Source organism: Arabidopsis thaliana, chromosome 3, assembly GCF_000001735.4.
Source record: "Arabidopsis thaliana chromosome 3, partial sequence".
In the NCBI taxonomy this organism is placed as follows: Eukaryota; Viridiplantae; Streptophyta; class Magnoliopsida; order Brassicales; family Brassicaceae; genus Arabidopsis; species Arabidopsis thaliana.
The window spans coordinates 9,952,149-9,967,180 of record NC_003074.8 but is presented as its reverse complement, the minus strand read 5'-3'; the positions used below and the strand labels follow the sequence as shown (position 1 = coordinate 9,967,180).

The window sequence follows — 15,032 nt, the reverse complement described above, 5'->3', positions numbered from 1 at the left end:
TTGAGATATTTTTAAACTTATGTATCATATGATTATTCAAAGCATTTTAAAAAATAATCAAACAAAGATGAAAGGAGAATCATAAATTTAAATCAGAACCAAATCTTCTAAATATCTTTATTATTAATCTAGATAAGTCCCGCCTAAATAGGCGGGTATAGATATAAATAGAAAAATTTACCAATGAAATTAGAAATTAGAAATTTGAATAGTAAATAGTAATGCACACACTTTTCTTAATAGTTAATTTTGTAAGTTTTGTTTTAAATTGTTTTTCAATCTTACACATTCTATTTACTATATACTTTTAACTATCTATTTTATCAAAATAAACTGAACTTTAATTGTACATACTTCATTTTACGGATAATATTTGAATTTTAAATAATAACCACACACTTTTTTATATATTTAATTTAGTATATTTCTTAAACCAAATTTCAATCTTACATATTCTATTTTTGTAATACAATTTAGCTACCTATTTCATCATAATAGATTGGATTTTAATTCTATATTTCATCATAATAGATAAGTGTTAACAACTTTCTATAAAAATAATATGTATATCATACCAAATCGATATCCAATATCCTAGTTTTGACAATATCATGGACGAATCATATATATAAAAGTTGTCCAACTCTCTCCATCCTTCTGACACGTCAACACTGGAGAGAGTGATACATGTCACATCAATCTATTAATTATATTTATAAATTTATTATTTATTTACGAATTTAAAATCATGCATAATTTACTTATATAAAAATTTGACTTGTTTTAATTTATTAATCAAAGAATTTCAATTTAATAAGGTACAAAGTATTTCAAACTCATATATGAATTAACTTATTTAAATTTACTTATATAAATCATATAAACTTATGCATAAACATAAAATCAATAGAATTTTAATGAGATTTTAAATTTTATTACAGTATAAGAATTAAATAATATGATATAAGAATTTATTTCATGTTTTTATATAGTATATAGGATTAGTGACAATGAATATTAGTTGAATTTACAGTTTATTTTAAGGTAAATATATCAAATCAATACTACTTTTTCGTTTATTTAAAAAATAACAATTTTTTTCTTAAAGGTAAATAATTGTAAATAAGTTTTAAACAATGTAACTAAGAAAAAAATAGAATGAATCATACTATAAAATTACAAAAGAAATGTGGCACTATATATAGTAGAGGTTCCTAACTCTATCATTCTGTATCATCTTCATCACAAAAGAATCTAAAGAAAACGAAACCACATCGTGAGAATCATGAGTCTTCGTAGGTTACTGTGCACGAGTAGGAAAGTTCCTCCTCCAGTTGTAGCTGCGAGAAGCACCTTGGATCTGGCTCCAGTTAATCCTACGGGAAGCGACCTAGATCCGCACGACGACAAGTGTGATCCAATCACCCCAATTGATGACCCAGAACTTTATATTTATTACAAGAGTTACAATTCTGCGAGGGACAAGTGTCTCAACGACACTTTTTACAAAGGAGGGACAACCGAACCGGATGTTTAGAGGTTTGTCTCATAAATTGCGTCCACCATACACGACGCTGTTGAGATAACTGAAACTGAGAATATGAGGATAGCCAACAATGGAGCCCGTTCTGCACAAGAGCAATTCAGTTTTTTACCTCCTAAGTAAGAACTAATGCTTAGTGCTATAAGTGAGTGTCTGATTTTTTGTTATGTCTTGTTTTTTAATAAATGCGTTTTGCATATTAGTTGTCTCTAAAGTAAACTTAGCCATCATGCAATATTAATGTGCGCAAACATTTTTTGTACTTAAGTGTCACAACTAATTCAAAATTTGTTGCTGAAAATTATGCTATCTATTTATCTATTGTATGGTATGTTTTATGATTTAATTAGTTTTATTTACAATCATAATAAATTTTGTTTATTATTAAATGTCTCTTTCTATAGGTCTAAGTTTTGAAATTTTATCATAATTTATATATATATATATATATATATATATATATAATTATATGAGAGTTTTATAAGTTACTACTAAACCGAGTCTAAAGCTAAACCAGAATTAACCAATATAGCATCATTCGAATTATTTGGACTCTAGTATACATAAGTGCAATTAACAATTGACATTGCCTTAGAGATCTCACAAAAATGATATCAACAAAATTAAAGTTTGACAATATCATGGACCACTATATTCATAATTTATTACTAGATTTAAACCTCATGAACATTATTTTAGGTAACAACATTCACAACTTGTAAGGAATTCAACAATTTCATCCAATGTATATTAATAGCAAGGCCCAGCCCAATACTAAACATGAGCCCAACAAACAAAAATAGTATTAAACGACCGTTACAAAATTTTAGTTGAAAAAAATAGCAAAAGGATAAATACTCTGAAGTCTGAAACACTAACAAAGAAAAGAACAAAAAACACATTTATGGTTATCAATCCAACAGAAATATTTATCGCTTTGATGTAACAAGATTAACGTAACAGACTAAAATTACACGTGTCACTTTCTTATTCGACCTACTCAAAATACATTGCGTCTAATCTTAAGCTTTTCCATAACTAACCTCCAAAATCCGTCAAACTCAACATTTTCTCTTCCGCCATAACCAATTTTCTCTAGATCCACGGATCCATTTTTCTCGGGAAAATTCGAAATCCGCCGGTGAAAAGAAACTCATTCATTGAATTAGCTAAAACATGGGGACGGAGATCCCTAGATCGGCGGAGATATCAGAGGCATTGTTACCACCGGAATCTGAGAAAACCGTGACGGCGACGGAGGAGCATGTACCTGAGTGGAAAGAGCAGATAACGATTCGAGGATTAACCGTGAGTGCGTTGCTCGGGACTTTGTTCTGTATCATTACTCATAAACTAAATCTGACGGTTGGAATCATCCCGTCGTTGAACGTCGCTGCGGGATTACTCGGTTTCTTCTTCGTTAAGTCGTGGACTGGTTTCTTATCGAAGCTAGGGTTTACAGTGAAGCCTTTCACTAAGCAAGAGAACACCGTTATTCAGACTTGTGTTGTCGCTTGCTATGGCCTCGCCTTTAGCGGTATAAAACCTTTCTTACTTAAGATCTGTGTATCATTGTGCTGGAATCGGATTCTTAGTTTTCGAATTCTGGAAACAGTTGTTGTTTTGGCGATTGTCCAATAGTAACTGTGATTTGATTTAGAGGACTTGAAATCTGTAGCTGTTTGTGAGATTTGATTGATTGTGATTACTAGTATAAGGATTTGATATGGATTGGTCTTTGATTTTTGCTTCAGGAGGATTTGGTTCATATTTGATTGCTATGGATGAGAAGACATATAAGCTCATTGGTGCTGATTATCCTGGAAACCATGCAGAAGATGTTATAAATCCAGGATTGTGGTGGATGATTGGGTTTTTATTTGTAGTCAGCTTCTTGGGACTCTTTAGTCTCGTTCCGTTACGCAAGGTAGCGTTTCGATAGCATGGATAATGTATACTGTGCTTTCACTGTTGTTTGATTCTTCTCCGTACTCATAAGTTTGATCTCAGGTGATGGTTTTGGACTACAAACTTACTTATCCTAGTGGAACCGCCACAGCAATGTTGATTAATAGCTTCCACACCAACACTGGAGCTGAGCTTGCAGGGTAATTTTTTTGTCAAGTCATTCAATTTTACTTTCTGCAAAACCTTATCTTTAGTTTATTGAACTTGTGTCTGCAATGTTGTTCACTACAGGAACCAGGTTAAATGTCTTGGAAAATACCTGAGCCTTAGCTTAATTTGGAGTTGTTTCAAATGGTTCTTCAGTGGTATTGGAGATGCATGTGGATTTGATAACTTCCCCACCCTTGGTTTGACGTTATTCAAGAACACGTAAGTTCATACTATCTCTTAACAAGTTTTGTTCAGCTTTAATGTCCCAAGATTATTATATCAGTAATCATTTGTGAGAAGTGATGTTGGATTTAGCTGCAAAATGTGTTTTTCTGCTACTTTTTGAAGGTATTTTGGTGTGTGCAATTTTTAACTAGTCCGGATTTTTTGCCACACAGGTTTTACTTTGACTTCAGTCCTACTTATATTGGATGCGGCCTTATATGCCCCCATATAGTGAACTGCTCGGTTCTTCTCGGTGCGATCATTTCTTGGGGGATTCTATGGCCATTTGTATCACAGCATGCTGGGGATTGGTATCCTGCTGACCTTGGGTCCAACGATTTCAAAGGTCTCTACGGGTATAAGGTACAGTAAGCAGCTTAATAAGAAACCTTTTCATAACACCACATATTCATGTCAAAAGGGAGAAAAACAAATGATTCCAAGTACTGATGCTTTTATGTTATGCCTGACTTCTTAAGGTCTTTATCGCCATTGCCATTATCCTTGGTGATGGTCTTTACAATCTTGTCAAGATCATCGCTGTCACTGTGAAGGAATTATGCAGCAGCAGGTCTAGACGACTCAATCTACCCATTGTTACCGACGGTGTAGGTGAGAGAATATTAGATCCTGACTCATCTCTTACATGCTTTTGTATTAACCAATAACTTGGATCCTCTCATGGGCACTTTCCACAGACTGTTAACTGTATGTTTTCCAATGCCGTAATTCAGATGACAGTGAAGCTTCTGAGATACTGCTGGTGAAGAAGAAAAGAGATGAAGTGTTTCTGAAGGACCGTATACCCCTTGAATTTGCGATTGCTGGTTATGTGGGTCTTGCAGCTATCTCAACTGCCACAATCCCAATAATATTTCCACCACTGAAATGGTACTTTGTCCTGTGTTCTTATTTCATTGCACCCGCTCTCGCCTTCTGCAACTCTTATGGAACGGGGCTCACAGACTGGAGCCTAGCATCAACCTATGGAAAGATCGGTCTTTTCATAATCGCTTCCGTTGTAGGAAGTGATGGTGGTGTCATTGCGGGTTTAGCTGCCTGTGGTGTTATGATGTCAATCGTCTCCACCGCAGCTGATCTCATGCAAGACTTCAAAACAGGTTACCTCACTTTATCATCTGCAAAGTCCATGTTTGTAAGCCAGCTCGTGGGAACCGCAATGGGCTGTGTAATCGCTCCACTCACATTCTGGCTGTTCTGGACTGCCTTTGACATTGGAGATCCCAATGGTCCGTACAAAGCACCTTACGCAGTGATTTTCCGTGAAATGGCGATTCTCGGAATTGAGGGCTTTGCTGAATTGCCTAAGCACTGTTTGGCTCTTTGTTACGGGTTTTTCATAGCAGCTTTGATTGTGAATCTCTTAAGAGATATTACACCGCCTAAGATCTCTCAGTTCATCCCGATCCCAATGGCAATGGCTGTCCCATTCTACATTGGAGCTTACTTCGCCATTGACATGTTTGTTGGGACTGTGATATTGTTCGTATGGGAACGGATCAACAGGAAAGATGCAGAGGACTTTGCAGGTGCAGTAGCATCAGGACTGATCTGTGGTGATGGGATCTGGACTATACCATCCGCAATCCTTTCAATCTTAAGGATCAACCCTCCCATTTGTATGTACTTTGGACCGTCCTCAGCAAGATAGAGATGCCACTGTGGTCATAATCGCAACCGCAACTGTGAGTCATACAAAAGGAAACTTATCCGAGAGTCTTGTGGCCGTCAGAATCGAAACAGTTGTCTTCATATGTTGTGTAGATATGTTTAGTATCTCAGCTCGCAAGAACAAAATGTTGTTGCAAATCTCTTCAAATGTTTTAGTCAATGTTGTTGTATGTCCCCGGGATGTTGTCTCCTTGAATGCTTTCATTCACAAGCTCAAAGAGTTTTACGAACATTTGCCTTGTTCAATCATCATAAGGAGTGAATGCAGATGAAATAATGTACTGAAACGATTCCAATTAGCCTCATATTGATAGTTTAAAATTACCAAGTTTAAAACTACTACAACTTATCATGCAAGTAAATGTTTTAAATTTAATATATACTATGATGCATGCCACTCTCGTAAAATAAGTTAAGTCCAATGATGTGATCATCAAATGTATGGTAAAGTTGATATATGTGAAATTCTGGTTTTATATAGTTGTTAGACTAAAATAAGAAGATATGAAGAACAATTTCATTAAAGAAGTTAAATAAGGTTATCTCAATGTGTTAAATACATTGAAAGGTTGGCGTAGTGGAATTATTAATCTTAAAAACTGCTAAGCAACTGTAAATTTGTAATGATGACACTCCAATCACAATTTACCATAATTGGGGCACGATTGGTGGAGATAATCGTGGCACAAACTCTTAAAAATCATTGAGAAAAAAACAATTTTAAATGAAAATAATGGTGAGGGTAAACATAAATGAAGGATATGGACAGGTTGAATTAAATGGATACAGATTATCTTGTAACAATGTGTGTCCATTTTATTCATTTTGTTAGATGAAAACATCATTTCTATATAATTAAACAAATAGAATACTGTGATTTTGAAATTGAAAATTAAATGCATTGATTGTATTCAAGTTTTACAAAATGTTTGCAGAAGATCGTCCACAATATTTAACCAAACCATAAACAAATATGGGCAAGCAAAAAATAGGTGGTCACGCAGCTTTTCTGCTTGACTGAACACAACCCTATTGACGCGTTCTAGTTTCCATTGAGAGTCTATCCTTGATTGCCAACCAAGAGATGAAAGCAAATGGAAGGACAGTTTTGAGTTTTGGAAGCAAACTAACTTTTTTAACGACGTCTCTATTAAGGAAGTTGGTAGCTCAAGCTACACTTTATCACATTTAGATCGCGAATGAACAATATCCTTCAAAACTAAATGTCTCTACGACTCTACCTCACCTCACCACTTTCAAGTTCATTGATTGTGAGATCCGCAACACAATCTCTTCACGATGACAAGTAAATCATTTTTGAAACGTATAATGCAACTTTGAATTAGATGATCACACTTATGTGATGTCTTCAATATTGTTACTTTGTTTTTTATTCTTTTATTTTTGCAAAGTTGCAAAAACTGAATGTTTTAACTATTATAATTCTATAAACTTTTTTTTATTTCTTTTGAACAAATGAACTGTAAATGTTGACACACAATTACTAAAGCAGGAAATCAATCGACGACGACTGGACATGTGTTAGTGTATGATATTTAAACGTGATTATGGGCGTCATTAATATAAGACTAATGCCTTTAAGTAAAGCTAGAGAGTAGTTAACTCATTAAGATTAATTGAAGTCTAAGACTTATGAGTAGTTATGATGAAATGAGTAAAAAAAAAAGAGAGATGGTATAATGTTGTCGGTCCATAAATGATGAAACTCTCAAACTCATTCAATACCTTTAGATCTTGCCCTACAAGCGAACCAAACCCTGTGTGGACCGGCTAATTGTCAACATGTCATTGGTCCACTTGATGGACTAGCTAAAAGTACTTCCTTCTTAGGGAAGACGTTGACTTTGACTACTGTTGTAGTTTTTTTTTTTTTTTTCGTTTAGGACAGAATGAGAGATATATACGAAGCAACAATGTATTCAATAGTACTTACTCTTTTTCTAAAATATTGATTTTCTGAAAAAAAATTATGTTCTAAAGGGATTAATTTTCTACACATTGTAATTATTTAATAATAATAATTTACAAACTTTAAAAAGTAATTATTGAGATTTTTTTGAATATATCAACTGTTATTGGATTGTTACCATCAGGCTAAAGCACGATCTTTAAAATGTGTTGCAGCAAGAGGAACTCTCATCTCATGAGGGACATTTTTGAATGTTAACAACTCTTCCGTCGTGCTAATCCAATCTAGGAACTCTTCTGTTTGTAAAGTACCATAAAATTCAGGTAAATCTAACTTGAAACCTGATTTCCACATATAATTATGCCCCATGTAAAAATAGATTTTAGATCCGTCACTGTGTATCTAGTGGGAAATGAAGTGGCAGTTGTTAGACTCTCAATTACCTTTGGATTAAATGTGAAAGTGAAACGGTCACACTACTTTTTCTTTTATGTGTCGTTTTGTTACTTTGCTGTTTATGGTCTTAAAAATTGCATTGTTTGGTGAGAAACCTATGAGACTCACTCACTCGCTATCTCTCTCTGTTATTTAAAGTACCAAACCAAAAAGTAAACAAGAATAAAAAAGAAAAAGACAAAACTAAAGTCTCATACTTTTAAAGTGTTTTCTCATTTCTTTTTTGACCAATTTCGAGATCAAAAGAAACATTTTTTCTTTATTCTCCTCAAATTCTACATCGGGATCTTACTGGGTTTTTTTTTAAACATTAAATTCGTAAATTCCCAAAGAAAAAAAAAAAAACTCGATACCTTTTGTTTTACAAAGTCGTCACAATTCTGAAACCCTTAATTGAATCCAAGAGAATTTTTGATTAAATTAAGTCTCTGGACCCTGAAGTCCCCACACAAGCAAGCTTCGATGGATCCCAAGAACCTAAATCGTCACCAAGTACCAAATTTCTTGAACCCACCACCACCACCGCGAAATCAGGGTTTGGTAGATGATGATGCTGCTTCTGCTGTTGTTTCCGACGAGAATCGCAAACCAACAACTGAGATTAAAGATTTCCAGATCGTGGTCTCTGCTTCCGACAAAGAACCAAACAAGAAGAGTCAGAATCAGAACCAGCTTGGTCCTAAGAGAAGCTCTAACAAAGACAGACACACTAAAGTCGAAGGTAGAGGTCGACGAATTCGGATGCCTGCTCTTTGTGCTGCTAGGATTTTTCAATTGACTAGAGAATTGGGTCATAAATCTGATGGTGAAACTATCCAGTGGCTGCTTCAACAAGCTGAGCCATCGATTATTGCAGCTACTGGTTCAGGAACTATACCGGCCTCTGCTTTAGCTTCTTCAGCTGCAACCTCTAACCATCATCAAGGTGGGTCTCTTACTGCTGGTTTAATGATCAGTCATGACTTAGATGGTGGGTCTAGTAGTAGTGGTAGACCATTAAATTGGGGGATTGGTGGCGGTGAAGGAGTTTCTAGGTCAAGTTTACCAACTGGGTTATGGCCAAATGTAGCTGGGTTTGGTTCTGGTGTGCCAACCACTGGTTTAATGAGTGAAGGAGCTGGTTATAGAATTGGGTTTCCTGGTTTTGATTTTCCTGGTGTTGGTCATATGAGTTTTGCATCTATTTTGGGTGGGAATCATAATCAGATGCCTGGACTTGAGTTAGGCTTGTCTCAAGAAGGGAATGTTGGTGTTTTGAATCCTCAGTCTTTTACTCAGATTTATCAACAGATGGGTCAGGCTCAGGCTCAAGCTCAAGGTAGGGTTCTTCACCATATGCATCATAACCATGAAGAACATCAGCAAGAGAGTGGTGAGAAAGATGATTCTCAAGGCTCAGGTCGTTAAAAGGATTGGGTTTTTTTTTGTATCTTCTGGATTTGAAAAAGCTTTTGGCTTTTGTTTTGTGATAATATTGTTGTAATTTGTACCACCATGGAGAAGAAAAAGAAAAGGTTATATACTGAGTGAGAGTGATAATCTATACTTATTGAAACCTCTGCAAAAACACAAGGTGAGTTCAATTTGAGGATGATGATACAAGAGAGTGGAATCTTCAAACCTTTTTTTCCGAGTGTTTGTGACAATTTTTTGGCAGTTGTTGTTTGAACTTGCAGGTGGAGTTTGTTGAATACACACAGCCAGAGATTTTTTTGTTTGGAGTCTTTAAGTTGCAGAGAGGCTTGTTTTTACTTGTTCTGAGTTTTGTTGCTTTTGAATATCAAGAAACCGGCTTTTTTCAGATAGTACAACAATGGTAATGTATACTTGTCTTCCATCACATATTTGTAGAATGAAGATTTATAGCTCTCTTTTGCTCAGTATTCTTCTATTGCATCTCCAAAGATTGTTCTCTTTCGTTCGATCTCTCTGAATGAGTTAAAGACTTTCGTTTAGAGTCGAGTGTAAAACACTTCGCTGCATGTTCTGATTCAGTGGCTTTGAGCTGCAATGGATTTCACAATGATGGTAACGTTGTATTCTTTAACTCTTACTTACATTCATGTTATTGCCCTGAGTGTGCCGTTAACTGTGGGAAGGTTTTGAACTAGGTACAAACCCTTCGCAGTTGGGAACCAAATAAGCTGGTATTGCATTTACTCTTTGCCTTGCAAGCTTTTTCAAAGATAAGTATAAATTGTTCAACGAGTCAAAAAGTTTATATCATTTTACTCATTTTGACTTGAATTTGACGGAACTAAGGAAAGAGACTAAGAGAGAGAGAGAGAGAGAGGTTAACGAGTCAAAAAGTTGCTTGATCTCTATGATTTGTCCAACCAATCAAAACAAGTGAAGAAAATTCAAAAACATTCACAAAGCTCTCTCTTTCCCTTTTGAGCAATGATCTAACTCAACACTATGGTCCAAATACAACTCCAATAGATCCATTCCAAAGCCTCCCTCATGATGAGAGCGTGACTTAAGTTGCTTACTCTTTTAATTTCCATTCTCTTCGACACATTGGGCAAGGAGCTTGACTTGTCTACGAATTCTTCCATTTCAATATACAGAAGTGAAGATGAAACGCGTGGTTACTTTGAGGTCTAAGACATGCAGTTTTGTTCTTACCAGAACTAAATAAAGCAGCTTAGCAATGTTCCAGTAAGCATGAGAGACAGTGTGTGTCCTAATTAACCTATATAAAAGTGAAAACATGAAAGCTGATTTTACATCGAACAAGTCATTGGACTTGTGTGTGTGAAACTGTAAAAGTCTTATCTTATTTTTACTATATTGGTGACTGATACATAACATGTTGTGACAGGAACTTAATTTACAACATGTTATGTAGAATAAATTTTAGTATTGAGACAACATAGAGACAACAAAAAAACCTAGAAGAAGATTGATATCCCAACTTCGTACCAAAACCCTAGTAACATCTTTCTCGTAACATAACCCTAATAGTGATTGAAATCTCTGATCAAGGGATTGCATGATGATCATTTACTAATTCTTAGTTTAGATCATCTAGAAGATTGTTATACAAGTAAACAGAATTATCTGTTTGACCTAATATGGGCCTGAGATAGCCCATCAATACCCACAACCAAGTTAACTCCATCTCAATAATTCGAGAAAAGGGGTAACGTATTTAATAATTTTTTCTATGTATTGACCGTTTGCACTACGTGACGTTTTCACGTAGAGTAAACGACGCGCATTCTTATAAAGAAACGAGGAAACAGCTGCTTTTTGTTTGTCGAAGAGCAAATATGTTTTCTCGATCGCGACCAAACAAGTAGAGAAGAGTGATTCTTCGCTTCGATTCAAAGACAGGTTTTTTCTTTTGTTCCCTGAGAGATCGAATCGAAGAAATCGAAATTTTTGTACTTCGATAAAAATCTGTAGTCTCTATAGAAATCGGAGAAGATGGACAACAAAAACGTCGTCGTTTGCGACAACGGCACCGGTGTAAGCTTCTTCTCTCTGATATCTCTTGTTTCAGACTCCGAACTTTAGTTGAATCTGATCAATCATTCCATTCCTATCTGGGTTTCGTTAAAAATCTCACTTTTGAGTTTGTTTAGGATCTAGTTGTCTTAAAGTTGCAAAATTTGAAAACTTTCATGTCTTAGCATAGTGTAAGATCGTGTTTCTATTGAAATCAAAACTAATACATGAGAAATCTCATAATGGGTTGCTTAAGTTTTGAGTTTCTTGTGATGGGAACAAATTGTGAGCCTCTTATTAAATTTTTCAGTATGTAAAATGTGGATTTGCTGGAGAGAATTTCCCAACGTCTGTTTTCCCCTGTGTCGTGGGAAGGCCATTGCTTCGGTATGAAGAATCACTCATGGAGCAACAAGTCAAGGTTTGTAGATATGTGACTTTAAATAAGCAAAACCAGATCATTGTTAGCCTTTTGAGTTTTGACTGAGCTGATATGCGTAATTCGGATTCATATACGTTTTGGTTTTGTTTCATTTTAGGATATAGTTGTTGGGGAGACTTGCTCTGAGCTCCGGCATCAATTGGATATAAATTATCCTGTCCACAATGGTATTGTGCAGAATTGGGATGATATGGAACATGTTTGGGATCATGCTTTCTATAACGAATTGAAAGTAAGTTTCTTCTCCTGCTTCTTCTTGCCATTTTTGTCTCGGTTCCATGTGTCTTGACTTACTCTTAAACCCTTTTTGTTATTAACAGATCAATCCATCTGACTGTAAGATATTGCTCACGGATCCACCTCTTAATCCGTCCAAGAATCGTGAAAAAATGGTAAGATATTATCAAGTCTTTGGTTAAGAGTTGCTTTGATGGTTGTTGGAGCAGTGATTTATTTTATGTTATAAAACAGATTGAGACAATGTTTGAGAAATACAATTTCGCTGGCGTTTTCATTCAAATCCAAGCCGTTTTGACTCTCTATGCTCAAGGTGCTTATGGAGACTATTGAAGGTTTAGATTTTCTTTCGTGTGTTTAGATAGTCACCTGTAAATAGCATTTATGTGTGCTTCCCTGATATTTTTCTTCATGTGTTGAACTCTTGGTTTCAGGTTTGCTAACTGGTTTGGTTATTGATTCTGGTGATGGTGTTACTCATGTGGTAAGCTATAAACCTCTGTAATTTTTTAGATCATATATTGCTTATAATAGAGAAGTTAACCGTCTTCGCCTCACATCTTAGGTTCCGGTGGTTGACGGCTACTCGTTCCCTCATCTTACTAAAAGAATGAATGTTGCTGGCAGACACATAACAGCATATCTCGTTGATCTACTATCTCGACGAGGGTGAGAAACTGATTCATAGACTCACATTCATTTTAATGATGTTGAGATGTTTTAAATTAGCTAAACTAAAAGACTGTTTGTTCAACAGATATGCGATGAACAAAACAGCTGACTTTGAGACGGTTAGGGAAATTAAAGAGAAGCTCTGCTATATAAGGCATGCAAAGACCTCTTCTCAGCTTTCCTCTAATATCTGTGTAGTAATGCATTACTAGAATAGGAAATAAACACAATTTGTTTTGTCTTTTTTTGCAGTTATGATTACAAGAGAGAATCTCAGCTTGGCCTTGAGACAACTATCCTTGTTAAGAATTATACTGTAAGTCTCTCTCCTGGTATGAACCTGTCAGGTGTGTGAATTTTCAAGGTTTCGATGGCAAATAGAGGCAAGAAACAGAAACTAGTGTACGTTAAGCTAATAGGAATCCAAACTCATGATCAGAACTAAATAGATAGCAGATTCTTGGCGAACTTGAGCCTGTAGAGAACTTTAAAGATTCGTGCCATCATTCCTTTGTTCTTTTTGGTAATGAAAGAATGATATTATCATCTTTTCTTTTCATGACATCGTTTCTCTGTTCTTGGGCGCTGTGTTTGGGATTTTTCATCCGATAGTCGATAAAGTTTCATACTTGTGCCAGTTGCAGCCTCTAAAGCTGATATTATCACCAAATTATTTTTTTTCCAGAGTACTAACCCGTTGTGTTTTTGAACTGTGATCAGCTTCCAGATGGGAGGGTTATCAAAGTAGGCACTGAAAGATTCCAAGCACCTGAAGCGCTTTTTACTCCGGTAAACCTTCATCGCGTCCTCTGCTAATTTCTCTTTTGGAATAGTTTCAACCCTCCAAGAATCTCGAGGCTGATCACAACCAAATATTTTTTCAGGAACTCATTGATGTTGAAGGTGATGGAATGGCAGACATGGTTTTCCGATGTATTCAAGAAATGGATATTGATAACCGCATGATGGTTCGTGTGACTCTTACGCTTGCTTGGTATTTCAAAAGAAAGATCCAACAAAACTAATCATTTATCTGTCTTAAACCCTTTGCTCTTTTTTCACAGCTCTACCAACACATAGTTTTAAGCGGAGGTAGCACCATGTACCCAGGATTACCTAGCCGGTTCGTATATTTTTTCTTCATCATAACCCAGCAAGAAGTTCCATTGTTTTATGTTTCATTGTCTTTTATTCTCTGTTTGTTTCAGTCTTGAGAAAGAAATACAGGATCGGTATCTCGACACAGTTCTAAAAGGAAACAAAGATGGCTTGAAGGTAAAAAAGATGATTCTGATAATGCCATGATCACTGTCAGTCATTAGCTCAGTTTTTAACATTTATCTTCGTTTTTCTTATCAATCAGAAACTCAGATTGCGGATCGAAGATCCACCGAGAAGGAAACACATGGTATACCTCGGAGGTGCTGTTCTTGCAGGAATCATGAAGGTAAGAGAAAAGTTCAATGCTATTCTCTCTTTTAACACGAAAGCATGAAATTTTAGTCTGTGTTATGATGTTAAGAGAATTTGGATTCGATGTTGCAGGACGCACCAGAGTTCTGGATCAATAGAGAGGACTATATGGAAGAAGGAATTAATTGTTTGAATAAAATGAGCCAAGCTTAATAACTTTCAAACGCAGAACTCATACTTGTACTTGTACCCCTTTTTTTTACTACCGTCAGGATGATTTAATTCCGTTTGTGAATTCAGTATTTTAGGTTTCAAAGTTTGAGTACAATTGGTTGCAGTTAGGGATCCAAAATTCGACATGTGATTGGTGGGATATACAGAAAAACGTGTATTAACTAATAATGTTGAGACTAATATATTGTGTAATAACCAAAGCCAAAAGGTCGAGAAGAGACGAAATGCATATATCTTAATTCTTGAGTAAGCAAACAGAGTCAAAACAGTGAAAGATTATTTGTAATTTTGAAAAGGAACCCTATTTCTTGCCACACAAGGTAGATCCCTATTGTTTTCTGTTAAAACCCAAAAGATTGCCACAACTCTGAATTGATGGAACCAGCTTCCTTCTACTGCATGTTCTGCAGCTAGTCTAAGTACAGCAGCTTCAAGCTAGATCAAAGACAAAATGATTACCTAACCTGCCATGAGTAAAAAAGGATTTGAAAACTTTTAAATTAACTAGAAACAAAAAAAACTGATTTACAATCCCAAAATAAAAAACTGTAAAAACTTTTTGAGGTCTTAATATGGGCTTTGGCCCAATAACGGCAACACCGTGTCAGAAACGTTGG

At 35.5% G+C, this 15,032-nt stretch overlaps 3 protein-coding genes across 4 annotated transcripts; all 3 read left to right on the top strand.

Annotated features, from left to right (window-relative positions):
* The first annotated feature begins 2,443 nt into the window (after window positions 1-2,443).
* YSL6 (YELLOW STRIPE like 6) lies at window positions 2,444-5,904 on the top strand. The gene is made up of 7 exons (NM_113616.3): window positions 2,444-3,080; window positions 3,298-3,470; window positions 3,554-3,651; window positions 3,743-3,880; window positions 4,060-4,249; window positions 4,366-4,498; window positions 4,621-5,904. Exons 1-7 carry the CDS (start codon window positions 2,720-2,722, stop codon window positions 5,556-5,558), a joined length of 2,031 nt encoding a protein of 676 aa, NP_566806.1. The 5' UTR covers window positions 2,444-2,719; the 3' UTR covers window positions 5,559-5,904.
* A 2,331-nt stretch (window positions 5,905-8,235) lies between these two features.
* TCP20 (TEOSINTE BRANCHED 1, cycloidea, PCF (TCP)-domain family protein 20) lies at window positions 8,236-9,805 on the top strand. 2 transcript variants are annotated; one of them, NM_113615.4, is made up of 2 exons: window positions 8,236-9,537; window positions 9,641-9,805. In NM_113615.4, the coding sequence occupies exon 1, from the start codon at window positions 8,427-8,429 to the stop codon at window positions 9,369-9,371; it is 945 nt and encodes a 314-aa protein (NP_189337.1). In that variant the 5' UTR covers window positions 8,236-8,426; the 3' UTR covers window positions 9,372-9,537; window positions 9,641-9,805. The 2 variants fall into 2 exon arrangements, with proteins under 2 accessions (NP_189337.1, NP_001327814.1); NM_001338848.1 differs by having other exon boundaries at window positions 8,260-9,537; window positions 9,622-9,805.
* A 1,393-nt stretch (window positions 9,806-11,198) lies between these two features.
* On the top strand, window positions 11,199-14,702 carry ARP2 (actin related protein 2). Its single transcript, NM_113614.3, has 15 exons — window positions 11,199-11,438; window positions 11,728-11,838; window positions 11,957-12,091; window positions 12,180-12,251; window positions 12,331-12,409; window positions 12,531-12,580; window positions 12,662-12,765; window positions 12,854-12,922; window positions 13,021-13,084; window positions 13,489-13,557; window positions 13,653-13,736; window positions 13,833-13,891; window positions 13,977-14,043; window positions 14,132-14,215; window positions 14,314-14,702. The coding sequence occupies exons 1-15, from the start codon at window positions 11,397-11,399 to the stop codon at window positions 14,392-14,394; spliced, it is 1,170 nt and encodes a 389-aa protein (NP_189336.1). The 5' UTR covers window positions 11,199-11,396; the 3' UTR covers window positions 14,395-14,702.
* The last annotated feature ends 330 nt before the right edge of the window (window positions 14,703-15,032 follow it).

Excerpts from the sequence above, each read along its gene's own strand:
- YSL6 (NM_113616.3), top strand. The coding sequence starts at position 2,720 with ATGGGGACGGAGATCCCTAGATCGGCGGAGATATCAGAGGCATTGTTA. Across the intron at positions 3,471-3,553 it reads GTCTCGTTCCGTTACGCAAG|GTGATGGTTTTGGACTACAA; the intron begins GTAGCGTTTCGA and ends GTTTGATCTCAG. Across the intron at positions 3,652-3,742 it reads ACTGGAGCTGAGCTTGCAGG|GAACCAGGTTAAATGTCTTG; the intron begins GTAATTTTTTTG and ends TGTTCACTACAG.
- TCP20 (NM_113615.4), top strand. The coding sequence starts at position 8,427 with ATGGATCCCAAGAACCTAAATCGTCACCAAGTACCAAATTTCTTGAAC.
- ARP2 (NM_113614.3), top strand. The coding sequence starts at position 11,397 with ATGGACAACAAAAACGTCGTCGTTTGCGACAACGGCACCGGT. Across the intron at positions 12,252-12,330 it reads CCAAGAATCGTGAAAAAATG|ATTGAGACAATGTTTGAGAA; the intron begins GTAAGATATTAT and ends GTTATAAAACAG. Across the intron at positions 13,558-13,652 it reads CTGAAGCGCTTTTTACTCCG|GAACTCATTGATGTTGAAGG; the intron begins GTAAACCTTCAT and ends ATATTTTTTCAG.